The sequence below is a fragment of the Mastigoproctus giganteus genome, chromosome 13, assembly GCF_048544385.1.
Source record: "Mastigoproctus giganteus isolate SK-2022 chromosome 13, ASM4854438v1, whole genome shotgun sequence".
NCBI lineage: Eukaryota > Metazoa > Arthropoda > Arachnida > Uropygi > Thelyphonidae > Mastigoproctus > Mastigoproctus giganteus.
This window is the reverse complement of record NC_143587.1, coordinates 50,832,829-50,860,348: the sequence shown is the minus strand read 5'-3', so window position 1 is coordinate 50,860,348 and position 27,520 is coordinate 50,832,829. Positions and strand designations below refer to the sequence as shown.

General features: G+C 36.2%; 1 protein-coding gene across 2 annotated transcripts in view; it reads left to right on the top strand.

The window, feature by feature from the left end:
* Positions 1-27,520, top strand: part of LOC150076038 (uncharacterized) — a 221,989-nt gene that overhangs the window by 181,981 nt on the left and 12,488 nt on the right. For both annotated transcript variants that reach the window (XM_090387070.1, XM_090387071.1), the window contains exons 3-4: positions 11,894-12,014; positions 18,365-18,495. In XM_090387070.1, coding sequence (XP_090243196.1) covers positions 11,894-12,014; positions 18,365-18,495 — 252 coding nt within the window. The remainder of the gene's footprint in view (positions 1-11,893; positions 12,015-18,364; positions 18,496-27,520) is intronic.

Here is a 27,520-nt window from a genome sequence, read left to right as displayed (position 1 = left end):
ATAAGAGAAAAAGAAATGGACAACCTATGCATTTCCCTCCTCCCTTAGGTAATTGTCCGGCTGACCTTTGAATTTCTCCAAACTGTCAGCCTCTGCCACCCATGTAGGTAACTTATTCCAGTAATTTATAACTCACTGGCTAAAATAAAACTTTCTGCAATCCAGTCTAAACAACTCTCACTGTAACTTGAAATTATGGCCCCTTGTTCTAGAATCATTTATAACCACAAAAATTTTGTATTTATTCATTTTGCTTATGCCTCTCAGAGCCTTAAACACCTCAATGAAGTCTCCTCCAAGGTGTGGTCTTGGCACATTATAGCCTTAGTTGCTAATGCGCCAATAAAATCCAAACCAAACCAAACCTCTAAGGTGCGTAGTTTCCAAGCTCTGCAATCCACATATTTGAAGTCTTTCCTCATATGGATGCCCTTTCGCCAATCTCACCAAACGAGTTACCCATCTTTTGACCCTTTCAAGAAGAACAATGTCTTTCTTTAGGTGCGGTCTTCATACTTGAACACAGTATTCCAATCGTGGTCTAACAATAGCCTTATATAATGGGATTATGACGTCCTTATCTCTATTAGCAAATGTTCGATAAATCGATAGGACATCATGGAACCTGAATCGACAGGACACCATGGAACCTGTCTACAATGCTTGGAGAACATCATGTCTGACTGTGTCATAACTCCCAAATCCCTTTCTTTCACTACTGATTTTAGTTCAACTCCGCCAAGTGTATAAGTTATTTTAGGGTTAGTGTTCCCCAAGTGTAAGTAAGACCTTGCATTTTGCAGAACTAAAGCATAGCTGCCATTTTTCTGACTATCCCTGCAGTCTATTTAGGTCACTCCGAAGAAGCTCTGCTTGGCAGTGATCATTAACTACTCTACCAATCTTTATATCATCTGCAAATTTAGGCATCGTGCCCTCCATCCCTTAATCCAGCGTTTCCCAAACTTTTTTAGTCATGGAGCACTTTTCATCTCACAACATATTCATGGAACGCTTTTCATCTCACAACGTATTCACGGAACGCTTTTCATCTCACAACATATTCACAGAACACTTACAAAACACAAGTTTAGCGAGAGCCAAAGAACTGTTTGGTAATATTTTTTTACATATGACGCACTGTGCATCAGGAGCATCTTTATTTCCAACACATGTAAAGCCGAAATTCAAATAACTGTCATTGTACTTTCGTTTTGGTCTTTTATTAGTTGGTTCCTGTTTTTTCACTGCAAATTTTTGGTCAACAAAAAGCTGCGATTGTTTATTCTCACTTTGAAATGTGACAATATTGTGTTCATTTTCATCGACCACAGTTGTACTACTAGAAGTACTTTGCTTCTCGATTTAAAGTTCCTTTTTTCAATCACCAATCCATGGTCACATATTTTAATAATAATATTTCGAAATACTAATAATTATCAAAAATTTTTATACAAGGAAGTGAGTTTAGTTATGATATCGGTTCACTTACTTCTCTCCTTCAACCTATGTACTCCAGGCTAAATTGCATAAGAATGGCATACTAGATCACCACATTGCTACTTTTTTCTAGGTGTCATTACCTCTACTACATCCTTGACTTACGTAACTTAATCGTTTTTTTTTTTTTTCATGTATGTAAGTCCAACTTCGGTCTTGTAGATACAGTACAACACACCGAGATTATAACCCCCGACAAACTTCATTATGTACAGCATTTTGCGATTTGTAACCGAGTTAAAAGAGGCTGAAAAAACATACAATGAATAATGTATAGTACGGTATTTATTCAAAACTAATTTAATCTAAATGCAATACGTAATTTAATTTAATATACGATAAAATCACTTTATGATGGACTCTCCAAAATAAAATACCGTTCACCATATGATATGTAGTAAGCGGTGGTCATTGTGATCACATTTGCAAACTGAATTTTAATTCTATTAATGGCTATTCTAATAAGTGAAAATCGGAAAATTATTATCCATAGGCTATAAAATTAAAGATATAGAACACAAATTTACACTTTACTTCTTCCAATTAACAAAATTAAATGATACAGAAAATTGGAAGAATATTTCCCACGGGTTAGCAAAATAAAAATAAATTTACGCTTAAGTACTAGCTTACTTGCATAGCTTAGATGCACTCACTTGCTGCCTCCTTTAAGATTATAGGATAAATGCCATCAACCCCAGGAGCCTTACTGGCCTATAGGCTCAAGAGTTTTTTCATCAAATAAATGTGTGAAATTTCAACATCATTAATTACATTTTTTTCAACTTCACTCCTATAATTTCTCATTGATGTAAAGGGTTTTCCTTCTGTAAATATCAATGCAAAGTAACTGTTGAGTTCGTCTGCAACTTCAGCTAGGGTATGTAATACTATCCCATGTACATTACATAAGTGTCTGATCTAGTTTGTCCTTCTCTTCTTTGCATTTATATATGTAAAAAATTCCTTACCCCCCCCCCCTCTTTGCCAGTGATTTCTCATAATGTCTTTGCCAGCTTAACGTTTTCTGTGCCACTATTACAGATCAATTTGTAGCTGTTATAGGCTTCAGTACTTTTTATTGCTCTGTAACTTTTCCATGCCATCTTTTTCTGCTCAAGTAATCTGGCAACTTCATTATTCATCCAACTTGGAATCCTCCTCGTGGAGTATTTTTTTAATGGTATATAAGCATTCAAGGCTTCTGTGATTAATGTTTTAAAGTACCGTAATTCAATTGTGTTCGCTCTCTTTGAGATATCTACCCAGTTAATAGAGGCCATGTAGCATCTTAAGGCATTGTAATTTCCTTTCCTGAAATTATAACCCATTCCTTTGCCTTTAACTACTTCTACATCATCCACAGGAGAACTCCGTGATCACTTCCTGCTACTGGTTCCTGTACTGTCAGCCCTATTATATCATCTGGTTTGTGGGTGGTGATGATGATGAGGTCTATAGTATTCTTTTCCTGACATGTTGATGCAAATAGCAATCACCTAGTTGATTTAAAAATTTAGTCTCCCATGTGGAGTTTCCTTCCCATTTGCTTCACTCAATTAGAGGCAAATTGAAATCACCCATAATAAGACATTCACGCTTACTTGCCCATTCTTGCTTGCCTAATGTTATTAGTGGAGTTCCTCAGGGTTCAGTGTTGGGTCCGTTGTTGTTTTCGGTGTTTATGAATGATATTGATGATGGGATATCAAGTTTAATGTCCAAGTTTGCAGATGATACAAAGGTTGGCAGGGTTGTTAAGGACACCACTGACGCTATGCTGCTGCAACAGGATCTGGAAAGGTTGAACAGATGGGCTGAGAGGTGGCAAATGAAGTTTAACATTGACAAATGTAAAGTACTACATATGGGAAACAGTAACCCCAGAGCAACGTATCAACTCTGTGGTACTACACTGACAGTGGTGGAGAATGAAAAGGACCTGGGGGTAATTGTGCAGGCAGATATGAAGTTCTCTGAGCAGTGCAGACGAGCTGCAAGAGTAGCTCATGGTGTCTTGTCAATGATATACAGGAATTTTTCTAGCAGGGATAAGGAGGTGATTATTCCCTTGTATAAGGCAATGGTTAGGCCACATCTTGAGTACTGTATACAGGTCTGGAGGCCTCATTTCAAGAAGGATGTAGAGCTGCTGGAACGGGTACAGAGAAGGGCAACAAGATTAGTGAATGGAACAAAGGGTTGCTCTTATGAAGAAAGGCTTAAGTGTTGCAAATTACAGAGTCTGGAGACTAGGCACCGTCGAGGTGATCTGATAGAGGTGTATAAGGCTTTGAATGGTTTGAGCATGCTCAATGCCAATGGGATTCTTCATCTTGCTCAGAATAATCAGCTCAGAGGGCATAAATTCAAATTGAGGAAGGACGGATGTCGGACAGATGTGCGGAAATTTGCCTTTGGCCAGTGGGTGGTTGGTTGGTGGAACCGACTTCCATCACTTGTTGTTGAAGTTGATAGCCTAAACAAATTTAAGGCTCAACTGGACAGGTATTTCGAGCGAACGGAGGGGTGAAATGGGAGTGGTGTGTGTGGTTTTTTTTTTTTTTTTTTGGCTGATGCTGCATAAGCTTGCTTTCTTGCATCATATGCCTCTACTAATGCTAATGCTAATTCCATTTGCATGTAGAGGCTCTCATCATAATCTTCACAATTACCTAGCCTGTAGATTACTCCCACTCTCATTATACCTTTGCTTCCAACTATCTCACACCATACACATTCAATACTAGCATGCAAAATGTCTGACTCCAGGAAAGCTTTTATCGCGCTCAGGCTGCTTTTGATAAGAAGCATGATCCCACCACCCCTTCTATCTTTCCTGTCCTTCCTAAATACATTATATGTACTGTACTGAATCTCATCATCCCCTATCTCTGGGTGGCACCACATTTCTATTATGTAGCATTACTTGTCCTAACCAGCAGTTTGAATTCACTCATTTTATTGATGACACTTCTGACATTACTGTATAAACAATTAAGATTTAGTGTTCTTGTATAGTTAACTACCTTGACACACCCCTTAAAGTTATTTAAGCTCGCTTCCCTAGCATTTGCTACCTGCTCATTTGAAATGTTCCTGCCCTCAGAACATCTTACTACTATGTTCTGTTGCTGTAACAAACAAGAACTCTTGAGGTATGGCAAGCATTAATTTGACCAATATTATTAGATAAATGCATATCTATATTACCCTTTTCCCCCTAGCAGTTTCCCCGAACCTTTAAGGTATCCTCAATAATACTGTCAAAAACTCTTGTACCACCTTTGTTTAAATGTATCCCGTCTCTACAAAACAGATTCCTTCTACCTACAAGTGCAGGCCAAGCTGATAGAAATTTTCCTCCAAAAGCCTTGTAGAGTCCTTCAAGTCTTGAGTGAATCCACAAGGCTTTCAGCCCCTCCTATCATGCCTGGGCAGAATTGCAGATGCATAGACATTGTGGCCTAACTTCCAACATTTCTTCAGCATGGTCCTATATTTGTTTAACAAATCGTCAGATCGTGTATGCTTAATGTCATTAGTCCCCACAGGGGGACTTTTGAGGTCTCCATATCTGGGAACAGTATTCGAAGTGAGATCTTACAATTGCCTTATATAGTGGGATTATAACTTCCTATCTCTAGAGGTTATTGATTGATAAATCATTGATAGGACACCATGGGCTTTCCTCACTGCCTGCCTATACTGCTCAGAGAATTTCATATCCACTCTTATCATGGCTCCAAGATCCCTTTCCTCCTCTACTGTTTTTAATTGAGTCCTACTAAGTGTATGAATTATTTTTGGATTGCTATTCCCCAAGTGTAAAACCTTGCATTTTGCTGAATTAAAACATAACCAACCTTTTTTGGCCATGTTTGAAGCCTTTTTAAGTCATTCTGAAGTAGTTTTGTTTGACACTGATCATTAATCACTCTCCCAATCTTTACATCATGTGCAAATTTTGACATCACACCTCTCCATCCCCTCATCAATATTGTTTATGAAAATCAGAAACAATAGTGGTCCAAACCAAGCCCTAAGGAATCCCACTTCTGATGTTGCACCAGAAGAATATCCACAAATCACAACTCTTTGCTTCCTGCCCTGTAGTCGTCCTGCGATCCATCTTACAGTTGATCTTTCCTGTGATTGCCACCTGTTTAAGCTTATACAGTAACCTCTTAAGAGGAACTGAGTCAAATTCCTTCCTAAAATCCAAATAAACCATGTAAAAATTATTTTATACATTCAGCTTATGAGTAGCTTTGCCAAAATAGCTAACCAGATTACTTAAACATGATTTTTCCTTAACAGAATCATGTTGTGTGTTCTTCAGAATGCAATTCCATTTCTGTCTAAATGTCCGTGGATTGCACTCTTAATCGTTGTCTCGGAGATTTTTCCAATCAGTGAAGTCAGGCTCACCGGTCTGTAGTTACCCGCTTTGCTCTTATAGCCACCTTTATGTATTGGTGATACATTGGCACTTCTCCAATCCAAAGGAATCTCTCCTGAATCCAGTAATACCCTCATGATTAACCTTAATGGTTTTCAATTAATTCTATAGCCACTTCCTTAAAAATTACTGGATATATGCCATCAACTCCAGGAGCTTTACTTGCCTTTAGGCTTGAAAGTTTTTCATATAAATAATCTTTTGAAATTTCAGTATCGTTAATTTCATACTTTCCAGCTTCATCCACATAGCCTTCCCAAGATTGAGCCTTGTGTAAGTGATGTTGAGGTAAATGCAGTGAAGATTTTTTAATGAATCACTGGAAGACAGTGACGGTTTTCAAATTCTGATAATAAGGGTTCCCATAAGATATTTAAGAAAATCTTAAAGCAAAGTAATAAGCTAAAGACTGAAGGGGCCAAATTTGACAGTATTGAGCAACATGATCCTCCCTCTGTTGAACAGTGCAGTGATGAAGGCAATATTGATTGGGATATGGCTGTTTCTGGCAGGGTTTTGGAATGTGACTTGGATGCTCTGCTTCCTCAAGAAGCAGAACCCCCGAGAATTATACTATGACAAGAAGTGGTAGACATGTTTATTTTGATGAAGGAGAGAGCTCTGTGGACACTCCTACTTCAATTAAGAGTAAATCTCCTGTTTTGAGGAGAGGAGGAGGAGGAGCAATAAACATAAGAAAAATCTGACTAATGTATTAAATGAAGTAGAGGTATTTAAGGGTAATGATGAAGAAATGAGACAAATCAACAGGATTATCGAAATGGCTTAAACATTGACAATAAATATATGAATCCATTTGAGGATATTGACAATTTTAATAATTCTGTCAACATTGGCAATGACAAATGTCAGTATGCCTCATGCGCTTTTGAAAATCAGTCGCCAGATTTAGTAGAAAATGAACTGGATTATGAACCAGATTTAATAGATTCATAGTTGTTTGATAGAGATGTACCGAATAACCAAAATAAGCAGAAACAAATGCTTAACAATTTCCATAAAGAACCAATCAATGTTGTAATTACGTGTATGAGAAGAAAGTTAGAGGAATTTTTGTTTGCTAAAGACCATGGAATCAATAATGATGCTATCTCTCAAATATTGGCTGTAGTTTGGCCTTGGAATTGGGAATAGATAATGAATGCTTGAAAGAGACGAATAGATGTTTAGAGGGATCACTAACTGAATACATAGCAGTAATTGGAAGGATAACACAACTAATTATGACAGCTATGCAAAAGCAGAATAATGAACTTAGAAATAATGTTAGTTCTAATAATGTACTTCTGGTGAGACTTGAGCATGACTCTAAACTTAAGTCTAGTGTGGATGTTGTTTGTTTGTTATTTGGATTTTAGGAGCATTAGCAACCAAGGCCATATTGCTCCGGGATATGCGGTGGTCATTCCCTGACCTTTCCGCATCCTCCGTATTTGGTGGTGACGGGCTCGAATCCCGGTCTAATCAAGAAGCGTGTGCTACGCACTGCTGCTCCTTCCCACCTGGCTACGGAGGTGCCATGCTAGTGTGGATGTAGAAAAGGCAGTCTAAAATCATGGAAAATTCGCTTAAAAGGGTCCAAATTAGGAGAATGTAAAGACTACCTGATAAGGGTATTGCGATTGAGACTGAGTCTAACAAGGAGCTTGAGGATATTAGGGCAAAGACCTCATAAATAAATTGAGATTGAATATCACTAAACCTACGAAACCTGGTTTCAAAATAATATTATATGATGTAATGAAGGACATAAATAAAGATCTATTTATGAATTATATGAAAGAAACCTAATGTGTTTGGATCTATGCAGAGATGATGACAGTGATGAGGTGAAAATATGTTTTTCTAATGAAAACAAAAACAAAAATGGAATTAACTGGATCTTGGAAATATCCTGTAGAGTGAGTAAAAAAGTTTCTTGATGAACAAACATGAATCTTTATTGGATTGATGTCCTACAGGTTTAAGGAATTTCATTTGTTTACTATTTGTTATAATTGTCATAGGTACGGGCACACTTCTACGACATGTAGAAGTGATAGGCTGGGTCTGCAGTCATTGTGATATGGTATGACTGGTCATAATTTTAAATTCTGTAAAGATAAAAACAAACCTCAGTGTCGTTCCAATTGTAGTGCAAAAAATAGGTCTGCTGCTCATCCGGTTAGAGCTAAGAAGTGTCCTGAATACATATTTGCGCTGAAAGTTACTAAGCAAAGAACATATTCTGTGCTTTACGGTAATGAGCAATGGCACTCTTACCCATAAAAATAGTATGTATGGTGACCTCAAGGTTCTCCAAATTAATGTGCAGCATGCAAGATCTGTAGCATATGAACTAAGATTAGTTTGTGAACGTGAAAGGGGTTGACATTGTTTGTGTTCAAGAACCCTATGTTTATAGGGATCAGCTAACTGGATATCCCAACTCTATTAGAATTGTCTCAAAGAACTGTGACAAACTAAAGGCTACTATACTAATTTTCAGCTCTGATCTGGTTGTAACCAGAATTGATTCATTATGTACATCGCATGCAGTCTGTGTTGGCATTGAAGCTAATTGGGGACAATTTTTCATTATATCTATGTACTGTCAGCCTGATGCAGATCTTCATTGCTCTCTTAGCTATTTGGAACAGGTGTTATTCAGATTGAAAGGCAGAAAAGTGATTATCTGTCTGAATTGAAATGTTAAAAATCTTTTATGACATTCTAGATTTATGGATGCCAGCGGCAGGTTATTGAAGAGCTGATATCCTCATCTAACCTTGAGATCATTAATAAGCCTGGTAATGAACCGATGTTTTGGACTATTAATGGTGAGTCTAATATAGACGTAACATTAGTCAATAGTATGGCCTTCAATTTCATATCTAATTGGCAAGTTAAACTAGATTGGATTAGTATAGTATAAAGGGATGGTTGAATGGGAGAATTACAGAGAGTGGTTATCAATGGACACTGCTCTTCGTAGACTAATGTTATTACTGGAGTTCCACAGGATTCAGTGCTGGGTCCATTGTTGTTTTCTGTATTTATTAATGATATTGATGAAGTTATATCAGGCTTGTCTAAATTTGCAGATGATACCCACTTTGGCAGAATGGTTAATGTTAGTAATGAATGTATGTTGCTGCAACAAGATCTAGAAAATTAGGCAGGTGGGCTGAGTAATTGCAGTTGAAGCTTAACATTTACAAATGCAAGGTACTACATAAGCATAGTAATCCCAGAGTAATGTACCAACTGTGTAGTACTACACTCAGGCTAGTGAGAAATGAAAAGGACCCTGAGGTAATTCTTCAGTCAGATATGAAGTTTTCAGGGCAGTGCAGACAGACTGCCAGAGCAGCTCATGGGGTCTTGTCAACGATATACAGGCAGTTCTCGCTTTACGAGTTCCCAGGTCTACGAGTTTTTTTCCAAAGTATCAACAAAATCTTAAATATGAACATTAATTGCAAAAAATGAATGTTAAACATTCATAAATACCGCATTCCAAACCACGTGCGTAGTTATACAATACAGTGTACCCCGCTTTACGATATTAATCGGTTCCAGAGACACCATCATATTTAAAATATCATAATGTGAACCCAATAACACATTGTTTTTTGGTAATTCGTTTCAAGATCTCGGAAGTTGAAATTTTTGCTGTATAACTAAGCTATTTATCTCTCTAATATGTCATTTTTAAGGTCATGGGCGTAACCTTAAGGCCATATAAAAGGTCGTGAGCATGGTTTGTAAATTGTATTAGTTACCGATTCAAATCATTAAAATGCACTACACTTTCATTGTTATCATATGTTTCATTATAAGAATCAATTTTAAACGCCTTTATGATATTTTTCTAAAGAACATTTCTGGAGGTCACGACCATAAAAAAATAAAAACAATTTGCACTTTCCAGTTTATTGGGCTTTTCTGTTACTGCAAGCAATTATAAACAGGTAGTAAACTTGATCTTCTTTTTCATTTGCAAAAATACTGATAGCTGAAATTGTGTTTTTTTTTTTTTTTTTACGTTATTATGGTGAAATGTATTTCCCCTTTATTGAAATCTTCAATCGTATAAAAAACATAAATAAATTTTCAGAATCTTCTCTTCATTCCTTTTTTTTAAGCTTCGTAAACTTGTTACACCACGCAAATCGTGTTAGTTGCAATTTGTGTGTGCTGTTAAGAAATGCTTATGCATGCAATCATGAAATTTATAATTAAAAGAGAAGATTATCTTGGAAACAAACGCCTCTCGAAACATTTCCGAAGAAGACGACTCCTTGTGCAACAAACCAACGAGTGCTGAGTCAATAATGAATGATCAACGAGTGTGCATTTAGTCGATGATGATGAAGAATAAACATTCTTTAACATTTGTAAATCGTAATTAATTTCTCTATTATTATAATTTGCTTGATTTTACAGGCTATGTTTTCATTTCTTTCGATAAATCAATCATTGTTTAAACATAAACTAATTATCTAACTAAATTGCCTAGGTGGTAGATGACTTTCATCAACCGGTGAAATACCACCATTTTGCTTGAAGTGGTGAAACCCATGTTTAGTCTCTAGAGCAAAGTTTCCAGCACCCCCCTCCCCCCATACTTCTCCTTCAACCCATGCACGGTAGTAAGTACTATAGATTTTGATACCTTTCGTGTTTGGGGTTTTCATAAAAAAAAAAAAAAAAAAAAAATTTCATTGTTGAGAATGTAACCCCTATTTTTAACCTTATGTCTGTGGGAAATACATTCCCGCTTTACGAGTTTTCGCATTACGAGTGCGTGCTAGGAACGAATTAACTCGTAAAGTTGAGAACTACCTGTAAAGGAATTTTGTTCACAGGGATAAGGAAGTGATTATCCCATTATATATGGCATTGGTAAGACCACATCTTGAGTACTGCATACAGGTCTGGAGGCCTCATTTTAGGGAGGGTGTAGAACTGTTGGAATGTGTACAGAGAAGGACAATGAGACTGGTGAGGGAAACAAAGGAGTTCTTACCAAGAAAGACTTCGGTTCTGTAAATTGCAGTGTGGACTAGGCACTGCAAAGTGATCTGATTGAGGTGTTAAGGCATTGAATGGCTTGAGCAAGTTCAGTGATGGGATTTTTATTCTCGCTCAGACTATGCACATGAGAATATGTAAATTCAGATTGAGGAAGGATGGTTGCAGACTAGATATGTGGAAGTTTGCCTTCAGCCACCAGGTGGTTGATTGTCAGAACAAGCTTCCATCTGTTGTTGTCTAGATGGATAGTTTGAATAAATTCAATGAAGAACTAGACAAACTATTGGAAAGAATAGATAAGTGAAATGTGATTGGGTTTTTATTTTTGATGATTCTATATAAGCTTGCTTTCTTGCATCATTTGCTACTACTATTACTAATACTAATATAGAAAAATTACATTGATTAATAAGCATTATGGGGATACAAATGATGAATAATCATATATTATTATAATTTTCTATCCTAGATGTATTCAAAATTATGATGCAGTTTATATTTTGCTAAGTTATTTCTTTTTATTTGTGTGTGCTAATAATTAATTTCATTTTAATAGTTGCTGTATATTCTCGAATACCCCACACAGTTTTTTTCCTAAAAAAAAATAAATAAACCAAAAGTTTGGGTATGCAGCTTATTTGTGAATTTAATATGAAACTTGAGCAAATGAAAACAGCTGTTTTTAACTTCTGCATTTTTATTTTTCCATATGGCCATAACCTAAAAGAAGTATTTTGTTTTACCATTATTTCTTTGTCTTGTCTTAAAAATGGTATGTGTAGCTTATTCAAGGATCCAAGTATTCAAGAAAATAGTATTTTTCCGTTAATAGAAATGATTCTTAAAAAATTACAAGAATCAATTAATTATAAATCCAAGCATTTTATTTAGATTGGGAAAGACTTCATTGGGAAAGAGAAGCTGGATGAATTGCGGTCATCTTCTCGAGCAATACGGGAAAGTAAAGCAGCTATGAAGCGGCTCAGTACAATGGCAAAAACAGCCAAGGAAGGTAAAATATTTAAATCAATATATAAACAATGATTATCTGTCATAAAAGTTGGATAACAGTTTTTCATGAAGTAGATTAATTTAAAACAAAAATTAAAGTGCTTTTACAAGGTGTCAAGAAACTTTTTGTACATTGGTGCATGTCAGTGTCTAGAAAAGTTGAAGACGTTTTCAGGCAGATTTTACTTCCTGCTATAGTAAGCATGTATACTATTTTAATATTAATAATTGTGATTGTGCTGGTATTTTTATGATAAATTATTTTCTTATTTTCTCAGTTAAGATTGGCATTAAAGGAGGGCTCACCAAATTTGTTCTGGGTGCTACTATAAAATTTAGTCAACATTAAAATTAAAATAATAATAATAAAAAATTACTAAAGGAAATTTTTTTTTAATTAAAAAAAAAAAAATCAGTTGTACAGTGAGTTGTGTGTGTGTGTCATTAGATAAAATTTTAAACAGTTATGAATTATGTAACCACTGGAAATTTGTTGTAGTCCCAAAACAAACAGTTTTGCTGTATAGAACAAAGTTTGAGTGGCACACATTCATTTTGTATAGCAGTAAAAAAAAAACTACCAGTTTAATACTTTTAAAAATCATGTTTACTATAAGTTTAATATGTCAGAGTATATTACTTCATACTTACTACAGTAAAAACTTTCATCCTGGAATACACAGGGATTAGGATATTCTGGTTATTTGATATCCCCTCAACTTAGGAAAAACTAATTGATAATAACAATAAAACTAAACTTTCAGGTATTTACCAATACAAACAGTGTCATAATCAACAAAAACTATGTGTTAGACAATCGAAACAAGGAAAATTTAATCTTATTTTATTTTAAAAAGTAATTATTTTAATTTTGCATTTTTGTAAGTTCTTTGGTTTGACTGTTATAGGATATAAATATTCTGGTTATTAAAGCTTTTACTGTACCTCACACCATACAGGCTCAGAATCGATTCTGTGTGTTTTGAGGTAATTGGAATAAAAGGTAAAATAGAGTGGAAGTATGGTATAGACTAGGGGTGGGCAACTTTTTTCGTCAGCGGGCCGAATGAAATTTTCGTATCATGATGCGGGCCGAATGAAATTTTCGCATCATGATGCGGGCCGGAATAGATTGAACGATTTAATAAAAAAAATCAGAACCTAAAAATGTTATATTACTTGAATTACCAAATTATTAATGTATTTTTAAAAAAAGTAAATACAATATTTAAATTTATCAGAGCTATCTATTTTGACAAAATTTTCAAAGTATTTTGTTTCTTACGCAAACCACATTTTAAATTTTCTGCTTCAATTTTCATTTGTTCCGGTGAAAATAGCTTATATTTTACGAAATGTTTTTTTGAAAAATGCCTTTTTAGATTATATTCTTTAAAAACGGAAATAGTTTCGTTACAAACCAAACAAACAGCTTTATCATCTATATTTGCAATTAAATATCTGAATGTCCAATTATCATTGAAAATGCGGCATTCGGCATCAATTTTTCTTTTTTTTTTTAATTGGCTCATTTTATGGGCTATAAATTATATTAAATTAAAAATTGTAATAATTAGAAAAGGCATAAAACATAAACTATCTTGCACCAATATTATTTTTTTCAATAAGAAGTCAAACCCAAAGGAACTTCGTTCGATCGATGCTACAATAATAATTAGGAAATAACTCTTTGACGCTGCGTAGAATCACTTGGTTACTGTTGTACTGGCCGCGATTCCCGATTGAACCGAATTAAGCCGAACGTTTACGGCGAGTGTAGTCAGGTATGGATTTTCTATATTTATGCATTTACCGAGGGGGCCGGATTCAACATTGTCGCGGTCCCGCGGGCCGACTGTTGCCCACCCCTGGTATAGACTTAAGGGCTGTAAAAAGCCTCTATAGTAGTGAGCTCATGGCCAGATTGCAAGGTTGTATTCAGTCAGCATCAAGTGTGGAATGTTCATTAATAGTTTCATCCATTCTACACATAAAGATGCATTTCTCTATATGCAGAACATTTGTATTACACTTTATTGTTTTACATTGCCAGATGGATGGGCTTTCAGAGTTGTTTTTTTTTTATTCAGTCTAGGAAATAAAAAAAAGAAAAAAAAAAAAAAAAAAGAAAAGAAGTAAGAAAGTCATATGGAGCCATATCTGGTAATATGAGGACCTGAGTTAGCCAAAAAAACTCTGCACAAGTAGTGACAAATACAGTATGCCACATTATTATCATAAAGCAACTAATCTTGGGGTTGACTTTGCTAGCTTCAAACTACATTACAATTGCATCTCAGAACTTCAATGTAAAGCTCTTTATTAATTGTTTGCCTCTCTGGAACATATTCATGGTGGATGACATGCATAGTCAAAAAATGCTATCGACGTGGCCTTCACTTTTCTGTGCATTTCCCATGCTTAGGATCTTCGTGTAAAGCCACATTAGCATCTCAGTGGTTTTCATACTTTAAAGCAAAATTTAATGCACACACATTGTTCATTATGTGCTGATATATTGAAATACGATGAGATAAAACACTTATTTGATAATGAACATCGTGTTTACATCTTGTTGGTGCATGGTAGAGGCTACTGTGAGTTAGTGAACAGCTTATTGCATGGAGGTAAGGATGAGGTGTATCTAGACAGGATATGCTTTGCAGTTGTACTCTGTTATCTCAACCTTGAACAGTGAACATAATCTGGATACTTTTTGAACAGACCATGTAGGTAATTTTTCAGCGAAGCTGATTTCATATGCCAGTGGACCCCGAAAGGACCTCACGTAGGTGTGGTCCTTTCAGGGGGCATCCTGGCATGTGGAAGGTGTTATGCATACTCTGGGATATGCATATCACCAGCAGAATATTACTTTATACCACGAGCTGCCAGGGCACTATATATAGATGAAATGAACAAGCAAGTATAAGTGCCTCATTATAGAGATTTCAGTCTGTACCTTAATGATTGGAGCAATTAGAAGAGAAATTCACTAGGTGGGACAAAAGTTTTAAATCAACTAGATCAGGGGTGGGCAACTTTTTTCGTCAGCTGGCCGAATGAAATTTTCGCATCATGATGCGGGCCGGAATAGATTGAACGATTTAATAAAAAAAATCAGAACCTAAAAAATGTTATATTACTTGAATTACCAAATTATTAATGTATTTTTTAAAAAAATATCTGAATGTCCAATTATCATTGAAAATGTGGCATTCGCCATCAATTTTTCTTTTTTTTTTAATTGGCTCATTTTATGGGCTATAAATTATATTAAATTAAAAATTGTAATAATTATAAAAGGCATAAAACATAAAATATCTCGCACCAATATTATTATTTTTTCAATAAGAAGTCAAACCCAAAGGAACTTCGTTCGATCAGTGCTACAATAATAATTAGGAAATAACTCTTTGACGCTGCGTAGAATCACTTGGTTACTGTTGTACTGGCTGCGATTCCTGATTGAACCGAATTAAGCCGAACGTTTACGGCGAGTGTAATCAGGTATGGATTTTCTATATTTATGCATTTACCGAGGGGGCCGGATTCAACATCGTCGCGCTCCGGATGTGGCCCGCGGGCCGGCTGTTGCCCACCCCTGAACTAGATAATAGTTGTTTATATCAACAGCACATTAGAGAAAGTACTATGTGCAAGAATATTCTGTATCTGATTGTCACCTGCAATTTAGAGATTATCATAGGTGATCCTGGAGTGATAAAGATATAATATGATGACAAATGAGGTCAGTTGTGAAAGGTAAGGGCAATGGTTTCAATTTTGGGAAAGAGAACTGTGACATTATATTATATTAACGACGTGTTGCCTGAAGGTAAACTTTGGGCATTGTGTTTGAGGAGCTGCCTCCCAAGGTAGTTGAGGTAGAGAGCCTAACAAAGTTCAGGGCAAAATTGGATAGGCAGAATTACTTTTTAGATGAGATTTAACTTCTCTTGCTTCCCAAAATTTTATTATATTGTGTGTCCCCTGTTCTAGTTTCACCTGCCAATGTGAACATACCTCTCTCATTCATTTATTCCTTTAAGGGCCCTAAACATTTTGATAATTTCATTCCCTAAGGTGTCTGCATACTTGGCATTGCAACAGTACATCTTCTAAGGTACTCTTCATAGGGGAGACACATCTGTGGACAAATATTGTTCACAGGTATTGGAGTAAGGCCAAATAATTCAAGGAAGCAGACTTTTTCTGCATCAGCCAGAAAAAAAAATAAAAAAAAATAAAATAAAATGAAGCATAATATTTCTACCAGACTTTCTGCCTCTGCAACATTCAAAGGCAGTTTATTCCAGTGCTTGATGCCTTGCTGTTATAAGTGAATTTCACGAGATGTTGTTGCTGAGATTTTATATTTGTGCCTACCCCTGGTTCTTGTCTCACATACAAGGAAAACAGACCTTTCTCATTCATTTTACTCAACCCCATCAGTGCTTTATACATCTTAATCTGATCTTCTCTTAGGTGTCTAGTTATCACACTTTGCAGTCCATCCTTTTTAACCTGTTCTTTGCATGTGCATCAATTTGCCCTCGTGATCAATCTGGTTGCACTTCTTTGAACCCTCTCTAGTTTTTTTTTTGTTTTTTGAAGTGTGGACTAAACATTGTTTTGTATAGAGTAATAAACATCTTTCACACTACTAGCAAAGGTTCTCTAAATTATGGACAGGATGCCATGGATGATGCCATATGCCTTCCTAGCAGACAGTTTGTACTACATGGAAAATTTCATGTCAGACTGAATTGCAACGCCTAAATCTTTTTTACCTTGAGTCACTTTTAGCTTTCTTTCTCTCTCTAGCATATGCCTGATGCCAGGATCTCTTTTTAAAGAGATCCTGGTCACATATAAGCAAATGCATTACCTTACTTTTAGAAGCATTAAACTTCAGTTGTTATTTTTTGGACTGTATATGCTGGGTGCTTATCTTTTTGAAGAAAAATGGCTCGGCTAAGATTTTTAAACACCCTTTTCACATTCAAATCATCATTAAACTTTGATAGCTTCTCTTGGATGCCATCATCAATATCTTTTATGAAAACTAGAAATAGGAGGGGACCTAATACTGAGCCATGAGAGGTACCCCACTTGCTACATGCCCACCTTGAAGACTGACCATTACTGAAAACCCTGTCTCCTTTTAGCCTGCCTGCAATCCAGCTCAGGATCTTACCAGTAACTCCAACTTCTTTTAGTTTATATAGTAGCCTTGCATGAGGGACAGTATCAAAAGCTTTACTAAAGCCTGGATATATAATGTCAAAATTTTTAAATGCATCCAACTGTGACTTCGTCATACTACTCACCTTGTAACTTTGTTGTTGAAATCTTTGTGGTGCCTACCTATGCACCAATGAGATCCAAAACAGGATTAAAACCTGGGTCGGGGCAGTGGCATATACTTTAAATACAAATTAATATATTTCTTTCAGAGCATTGCTTTTTATTTAAAGTGGTGCAGCACCAAGACAACCCATAGTAAAGTGCATCCATAATATGAGATTGATGCATGTAATGGTTGATACTCCATAATATGAATTAGCAAATCTAGTTTGCTCAATGCACAGAAAGAGGCTATGCCTAAAATTACAGGGGGTTGACAAAATAATAGAAATGCTTGATATGAAAGTGGTAGTTTTTGTAATGACTTGTATGGCATATTTATAAACATGCAGCGATTTTTTTTTTTTTTTTTTTTTTCTTGAATTTAGTACAGTATTGAGAAGGAAAGATGATAAAAGGTGATATTTATGTAGAGATATAAAAAGGTACATGGGAAAAAAAAAAAAAAATGCTGACCTGTCTGGATTCTAAAGAGGTCAAATTTGTCAGGGCCATTGGTAACTAAAACCGTTGATTTGTTTAATGTATTCAGAACATCTATATCAAAAGGGATTTCTGAATTCACCAAGTATAGAAAATCAAAATCTGATAGGACATACAGCGGCAGAAAATCAAAGCTGACTGAAAGCGACTGCCAGACACTGAAAAGGATTGTAGCCCCAAAACATTAAGCATCTGATTCAAAAATAACTGCAGAACTTAATGTGAGTCTCAGCAATCCAGTTTCTAGCAAAACAGTTCAATGAGAACATAAAGTTGAAACTTTTGGTAGGGCACTATTGCCAAGCCACTCGTTACTGATGGTAATGAGAGAGAGAGAGAGAGAGAGAGAGAGAGAGAGAGAGAGAGAGAGAGAGAGAGAGAGCGTGCATGTGTGTTTGGATAATCACTTGTAAAAGGATTAGTAATCAAGCAGAAACATATAATACTTACATTTTAGAAAGGAATATATATTAATATTGATGTTTTTCTCTTCTTCAGGGGAAGCACTGTTGAAGGAGTTAGGTCATAAGGACGACAACCCAGAAAGTGATCGTAGGCGCACAAGATCACAGACACGTGGAACACCTCTCACACCTTTACATAAGGCCACTCCAAAACAGCAGCCACAGGTGCTAAATTTTAAATAAATCCATTACTTGTTTTTAAGTTAATTTTTCTTAAATTTTAAAGAAAGTTTACATATTTTTCTGTGATTTTATATAGTAAGGCATTTAAATTTTGATATTGAAATAGTGATAGGCACAACCCTTTTTAATATGGATAGTGATTAAGATAACAAATACAAATGCTGGCTACAATAATTTGAAAATTGTACTCATTTCTGCATTTAGTTTCTCTCTTTGAGGATGCTTTGATTCATCCATCGATTGTTGAGTGTTGGCATATTATTAAAATTTTGTTATTTTGGAATTAAAAAGAAATATATCTAGTTTGTTTTTGTATTAGTATTAATAGTGACAAATGATGCAAGAAAGCAAGCTTATACAGCAGCAGCCAAAGGGGGGAGGAAGACTTCACATGTTCATTTTCTCTAGTTGCCTATTTATTGTTATTTGAATTTTTTTAAAATTATGTTCATGTTTTTTTAAATTATGTACAGGCCTCCAGACCAGTACGCAGAACTCAAGGCTTTGTCTGATCATTGTCATGTACATAGGGATAATCACCTCCTTCTCCCTACTAGCAAAATTCCTGTATATCATTTACAATACCCCATGACCTCCTCTGGAAGCCTGTCTGCATTGCTCAGAAAACTTCATATCTGACTGCACAATTACTCCCAGATATTTTTAATTTTCTACACGCCCTAAGAGTAGTACCACAGTTAGTATGTTTCTTTGGAGTTACTTCTAGCCATATGCAGTACTTTACATTTGTCAATGTTAAATTTCAGTTGCCACTTCTCAGGCCATCTGCCCAAATTTTCTAGATCCTGTTGCAGTAACACACTGCCATTACTAGCCCTGCCAACTTTTGTATCATCTGCAAATTTTGACATTAAGCCTGATATACCTTCATCAATATCGTTGATAAATATACAAAACAACAGTGGACCCAACACCAAAACCTGGACTCCACTAATAACATAAGTCCACAAAGAGTAGTGTCCATTTATTACCACTCTCTGTCTTCTCCCACCCAACCATCCTTTTATCCATTGTAGCAACTTGCCCTTAATACCATACTGCTCCAATTTGTACAGTTGTCTTCCATTTGCAACAGTATTAAAAGCTTTCCTGAAATCAAGTACAGTCGATTCTGGTTATTTGGGACTAGTGCATTTTGGCCCGATTAAGCGGCTGCTCCAATTATCCGAAGTTTCACGTAAAATAGTTAAAAATGCAATGGAGCCCCGCTTTACAATTGGTTCACTGTACAATCAAATCACGTTATGATGGAGTCATCATAGTAAAGTACCGTTCGCTATACGATGTGTAGTAAGCACTGGTCGTTGTGATCACTTTTGTGAATTGAATTTTAATTCTATTAAACAGCGATTCTAATTAGCGAAAATAGGAGAAATATTATCTACAGGCTATAAAAGTAAAGATGTATTAAGCACATATTTACCCTTTATTAACTAACCAATTAAAAAAATTAAATGATATGTGAAAATCGGAAGAATATACGTGATAATCGGAATAATTAATACGTATTGTAATATGTACATACGAACTAGTTGACATTTCTGTTCACTGACATTTGTGGGTGGGGCTTAAAATTTAAAACAGTAAAAAGATAAGCAACCAATAACAAAAAACATGGGATACACAAATTGCAAGTAATACGATATGTGCAGGTGAGGATGGAGTAACAAGTTACGAAGCTTGAAAAATAGGAATGAAGAGAAGATTCTGAAAATTAATTTTTTTATATGATTGAAGATTCCATGGAAGTGTAAACACATTTCACCATAATAACCCACAGAATTCCAGCTGTCGGTATTATCGCAAATTCAAGAAGATCGAGTTTACTATCTGTTTATGAAGATTTCACTAACAGAAAAGCCCAATAAACAGGTGACTGCTAATTGTTTTTATTGTTTTATGGTTGTGACTTCCAGAAATCCGACCGTATCACGTGGTTCGGTAGGAGACAATTGTAGGATAATCTCCAGTGCTGCGGTCTCCTGCCCCAATTAAACGGCATGTTGTCCCAATTAAGCGAAGTAAACCCTGGCTATTTTCTCGATTGGGTTCTGTTTTTTAAGATTTGCCCCAAATAAACGGCTGCCCTTATTAACTGGTGGCCCAATTAACCGGAATCTACTGTTTATGATATCAAAATTATTTTTTGCATCCAGTTCCTTTGTAACCACATCATAGTATCCAATCAAATTTTCAGACAAGACTTTCCCATAACAAATCCATGCTGTCTGAATTATTACTGCATCTTTAACCAGTGACTCCATTATTTTCCCCGGAACAGAAGTAAAACTAACTGGTCTTAAATTACTCATGTCACCCTTCAATCCCCCTTTGTGAATTGGGGACGCATATGTACATCTCCAGTCCATGGCACTTCCCCTGAGTCCAAGCATGCTCTCATAATTATGGCTAAGAGTTTGCTTAATTCCTTTGCTGATGTTATGATGGTTGTTATTGTTATTTTGAGCATTAGCAACTAAGGCCATATTGCTCCGGGGATATGCGGTGGTCATTTCCTGACCTTTCCGCATCCTCCGTATTTGGTGGTCACGGGCTCGAACCCCGGTCTGATCAAGAAGCGTGTGCTATGCACTGTTGCTTCTGCCCACCTGGCTACGGAGGTGCTTAATTCTTTTGCCTTCTTCTTTAAATATAACTGGATAGATCCCATCCACCCCAGGTGCCTTTCTTATGTTTAACTTCAACAATTTCTCCTCCACTTTTCTCTCAGTTATTACAAAATTATTAAGCACTCTGTTATAGTTTTATAAACTTCTGGCATTTTCCTCCCTCAATAACTCCTCATGTAGATGCAAAATACTGATTCAGATTATCAACTACCTGAGCAGGATCATCAACAGTCGAACTATTGATATTAATGGACCAATCTGATTCATCCCCTTCCTTCTAGAGTTTATATAAGTAAATAAGTCCTTTGCCAACGATTTCTCGTAATCTGCCTTCACTTGCCTAATCTCTTTTGTGACTTGATTACAGACTAGCTTATATCTGCCAAAGGCTTCTGTGTTTCCTAATAATTTATATACATCCCATACATTTTTCTTCTCTGCCACGTGTCTCATGTCTCATTAATTCATCTGATATCCATTTAGGCCTAAACCTTGAACAGTATTTCTTAATTGGTATTAAAAGCCTAGTAGCTTCCACGATAAATTCCTTGAATGCTTCCCACTTAGAATTTGTTGTTGGTAACATCACCATTTGGTCCCACTGTACAGAATTTAAAAACCATCTGAGACCACTGTAGTCACCTTTACGGAAGCAAAAACCTTTCCCTTTACCCCAATGGTAATTATATCTTTAAGTAAATCCTCAATCAGTACATTGTGATCACTGCTGATAACCAGACTAAGAGTATTACCCTCTCTGATTGACTCTTGAACATGCTGCTGCATTCTGTTTGCTTCTTCATTGTTATTCAAACCCCCAGGAGCAAGGCCAGGAAAAATGAGTGTCTTTTATTTGGTTGTTCCATGGCATTGTCTAGTATAGAAAATGCTTTTCTCATTATATAGTTTTTTTTTGTTAACAGTACATCACCATTATTACAACCAAGAACTTTCCGAAAAGAAATAAGTTCAAAATAAACGAATATACACAAACAAACCCTGAAATCTCAAAAATTGGGCCAGACTCTATGAGAACTGATTTTAAACCTGACAAATAAAGTAGTTGTCAAGGCCTGTAATTTAGCAGCACCTGTCACTACACATGGTACAGGATGATCATAAAGTAACGTAACATATATTCTTTTAGCCACATGGTGCACAGGTAAATCAAGAAGTGGAAATTAGTGAGAAAATAGGCACTTTTAACCCGCATATTGTAATATGTATTTCATTTCTTATAAAGTTTTTCAGATTATTCTCAGACATTTCGTGATATTTCTTGTACCACTTCAGTGAATGCTTGAAATGCTGTCCCTATTACACCATCAGCCTGACATACTGAAATATTGTTCAAGGTTTAGGCCTAAATGGTTGTCAGATGGACTAATGAGACATGTGGCAGAGAAGAAAAATGCATGGGATACATACAAATTAATGGGTGACATGGACGCCTATGATAGATATAAGTTGGTCTGTAACTAAGTCACAAAGGAGATTAGGCAGGCAAAGGCAGACTACGAAAAATCCTTGGCAAAGGATGCAAAGAAAAACAGAAAGGAGTTCTTTACATACTTGAACTCGAGAAGGAAAGGGATGAATCAGATTGGTCCACTGGATATTGATGGTTCAACAGTTGAGGATCCTGCTCAGGTGGCTAACAATCTAAACGAGTATTTTGCATCTACATTCACGCATGAGGAGTTATTCAGGAAGGAGAATGATGTAGGTAAAGTAAACATTGGCAGTGAGCTGGATGATTTTGTAATAACTGAGAGGAAAGTGGAGGAGAGATTGTTGAGGATAAACATAAAAAAGGCACCTGGGGTAGATGCGATCTATCCAGTTATATTAAAGGAGGCAGCAAAGGAAGTATGCAAACCCCTAGCCATAATTATGAGAGCTTCTTTGGACTCAGGGGAGGTACCCATAGACTGGAGATGTGCAAATGTAACCCCAATTCACAAAGGAGGATCAAAGGCTGACACAAGTAATTATAGACCTGTTAGTTTAACTTCTGTTCCAGGTAAATTAATGGAGGCACTGGTTAAAGAAGCACTGCAGGATCATCTAGACAAGAATTCAGTTATAGCTCAGACGCAGCATGGTTTTGTTAAGGGCAGGTCTTGCCTGACCAATTTGATTGGATACTATGATGTAGTCACAAAAGAACTGGATGCAGGGAATAACTTTGATATTATATATTTGGATCTTAGAAAGGCTTTTGATACTGTTGCACATGGAAGACTGCTGCACAAATTGGAGCAGTGTGGCATTGGAGGCAAATTGCTGCTATGGATAAGGGGATGGTTGAGTGGCAGACAGAGAGTGGTAATCAATGGACACTGCTCAACGTGGACTAATGTTATTAGTGGAGTTCCTCAAGGTTCAGTGTTGGGTCCATTGTTGTTTTCGGTGTTTATGAATGATATTGATGATGGGATATCAAGTTTAATGTCTAATTTTGCAGATGATACAAAGGTTGGCAGGGTCGTTAAGGACACTACTGACGCTATGCTGCTGCAACAGGATCTGGAAAGGTTGAACAGATGGGCTGAGAGGTGGCAAATGAAGTTTAACATTGACAAATGTAAAGTACTACATATGGGTAACAGTAACCCCAGAGCAATGTATCAACTCTGCGGTACTACACTGACAGTGGTGGAGAATGAAAAGGACCTGGGGGTAATTGTGCAGGCAGATATGAAGTTCTCTGAGCAGTGCAGACGAGCTGCAAGAGTAGCTCATGGTGTCTTGTCAATGATATACAGGAATTTTTCTAGCAGGGATAAGGAGGTGATTATTCCCTTGTATAAGGCAATGGTTAGGCCACATCTTGAGTACTGTATACAGGTCTGGAGGCCTCATTTCAAGAAGGATGTAGAGCTGCTGGAACGGGTACAGAGAAGGGCAACAAGATTAGTAAATGGAACAAAGGGTTGCTCTTACGAAGAAAGGCTTAAGTTTTGCAAATTACAGAGTCTGGAGACTAGGCACCGGCGAGGTGATCTGATAGAGGTGTATAAGGCTTTGAATGGTTTGAGCATGCTCAATGCCAATGGGATTCTTCATCTTTCTCAGAATAATCACCTCAGAGGGCATAAATTCAAATTGAGGAAGGACGGATGTCGGATAGATGTGCGGAAATTTGCCTTTGGCCAGCGGGTGGTTGGTTGGTGGAACCGACTTCCATCACTTGTTGTTGAAGTTGATAGCCTAAACAAATTTAAAGCTCAACTGGACAGGTATTTCGAACGAACGGAGGGGTGAAATGGGAGAGGGTTTTTTTTTTTTTTTTTTTTTTGGCTGATGCTGAATAAGCTTGCTTTCTTGCATAATATGCCTCTACTAATGCTAATGCTAATGCTAATACCAAGACAAGATCTTTCTTGGATTGTACTGTTTCTCTGTATGGATCTCAGATGTTCTTTTAGCAGGATGGTGCACAAGTAAATCAAGAAATTGAAATTAGTGAGAAAATAAGCACTTCATCCTACCTAAGAGTGTAATCTGTCTTAATTTCTTAAAGGGTTACATATTATTATCGGATGTTTTGTAAATTATGTGAGACTGATGGTATAATAGGGACAACATTTCAAGCATTCACTGAAGAAGTGGTACAGGAGGTACCACGAAATGTCTGAGAATGTCCCTGGGTCTTGGGACAGCATTTCAGGGATGGTCTCAGTAACTTAACCAATAATTATGTAAATCAGTGGCATCCAGCCTACAGCGAGTGGGCTGTAGGCTGGACATTTTTTTTTTTTTTTTTTTTTTTTTTTGGTTTTTAGGAGCATTAGCAACTAAGGCCATATTGCTCCGGGAATATGCGGTGGTCATTCCCTTGACCTTTCCGCATCCTCCGTATTTGGTGGTGACGGGCTCGAACCCCGGTCTAATCAAGAAGCGTGTGCTACGCACTGCTGCTCCTTCCCACCTGGCTACGGAGACGCCAACATTTTGTTAATTATTTCAAGAACCGTGTACATTTGACGCTAAAATAAATTAATTTAAAAGACTGTGGTGCTCATTGCAGCGAATATGTGAGAGTGTCAAAGTTATGAAGTATTGGTGTTGTGCTTTGGTGTTGTGCTTTCTGTTTCTTTGATCTATTTTTTGTATCAAATATGTGCAGGGTCGACAAGAAGCATCTGTATATACAATGCTATCAAAATCTTCCCTGACTCCAATTATGGTGCACCTTCTGCTTGATCTTGGTGGTTGCACAAAAGTGTATACATACCACTTCATTGAAAATGTAACATACTGATTTTTCTCGAATCACGCAGTGCGGCCCACAAAACAAATCTAACTCTGGATATGGCCCCTATACGGGAAAAGGCTAGACACCACTGATGTAAATGGTCCAATGTAAACAAAATCAATAATTTTTATTGTGGGGCCTCAATTTACATTGCTACAAGTATTGCTCAAAATGTCTTCTCTCAGATTTAATTACAACTCTGGTTTGAGTAATGTTGGACTATAAACATGTATATGAAATTAAAATGGAGTTCTCAGTTAGAGAGCAACAATTCAATGTTTTGAACTTGTAAGAGTGCAGTTTGGGGATTTTGTTCATTTTCAGTATTTTAGCTTGGTAGTTTTTGGTATTTTAAATGTCCAGTACCTTTCTTTTGCTGCATTCTCCTAAAGGTGAAATTGAAAGTAATTCATTATAGTTTGGCTAATCTCATAGTTTCTGCCTGTGTTAAGGGTTAGCCACTTTGTTTTCTGTCAGCAATGCAATCATTCTATTCCAGTCTATTTGGTATCAATCATTCAGGCTGTTTGATACTGGTGCTTTCAAGGATTGAACTGAGTAAGGACCTTTTCTTTTCATTCTTTGTTTTCTTATATAGTTCAATGTTTTGAACTATATAAGATAACTGCCAACCTTTGATCCTTAGAAAGCAGGAAGAAAGTAGAAGATTTTTAAAATCCAGACTTTAAGTTAAATTTTATTGACAACATACACATTTGTAAATTAAGATACAGTAGTATGCACTGTATAGTCAATTCTTTACCAGTGCAGTATGCTTTCAAACATTAGTGCACCTATTAGCACTTTTATGTTTGAGTTATCTATAACACAACGGTAACCGATTAAGTTTCAACAGTATGTTTCTTGAAGAAACATACTGTTGCAGACTGTCCTCTTCAGAAATGATGAGTAAAGGTTTTCTTTATAATAATGTCCTTGTTGTCTAGACTTGGCTGTTAAGAGCATTTCTGAAGTTTCATCAGAAATATTCCTCTTTCTAGAACTGTGTTTCTGTTTTTTCAAACCTGGTTAAATGTCTTCATGCACTCAGTATTGCTTTAAGGAATTGTTAAGGAAGGAAATTTTTAAGGAATATTACAAAGTAATAAGTTTCCTTCCGCATTTGTCAGTTTCCCAACTGTATATTAGTTCTCTTTTCTTCATAATAGTTTCTGATAGGTTTTCATGCTGAAATTGACAGAATTGATACTGCAAAACATCTGCTGTTTCATATATTCTAGAATCATAGTGAGAAGATATGTTGTTTCCATATCTTCTCACTGTGATACTGAGAAGTACTTTTGGCTGAGTTTCACGAGAAATTTCAGATTTGAAAATGATGCGATGCCAGTCGATGAAATTTGTGTTACTCTTTATAAGAACATTATTTTTCAGGAACTTGTACACCATGTAGTCAATAAAGTACTTTATCACTGAACAAAAGAGCAGAATCTTCTCTTGTTTTAGATTCCCCACAACCTTGGAATTGGAACTGTCAGTGATAACAAGTCAGTATCATTCTTCTGATTTCATCTGCTCTAATAATAAACTTCCAAAATGGAAATGGGAGATTTAACAACTATTGGTCTAACAGATTTATGTATCACATTCTCCAACATATTAAGGAGTAATGACCTCTGTAAATGGATGCAAGTTTTTTTGATTTTCAAAATGTAGACATGTATAATATCTTAGGTGGGATGGCTCCCCAAATGCTAGTTCACCTCCGCCGTGGTGCATTGTGATGATACAGAAACTCTGCAGAAATGCCATAAGTGTGTTTGTTATGTTGTTTAGTTTTTCTGGCCACTTTGCTACCAGGAAGCAACAAGCACCAGAAATGTGCCCTGATACCTATCTATGCCATGAGGAGGTGAGCCACAACCAAGCATGAACCACAGCAAACCTTGAGAGTCACATACTGAATGTCCAAACTATTCAAAAAATTAGCAAATAAAATAAAATAAAATAAAAAATAATAAAGTAATAAAATGATAAAATAAAAGGAATTAAAAATAAAAATAAATAAATGAAATAAAACAAATTAAATTTTTTAAAAATGGAAAAAAAAAATAATCCTGCCCACAAGTGCAAG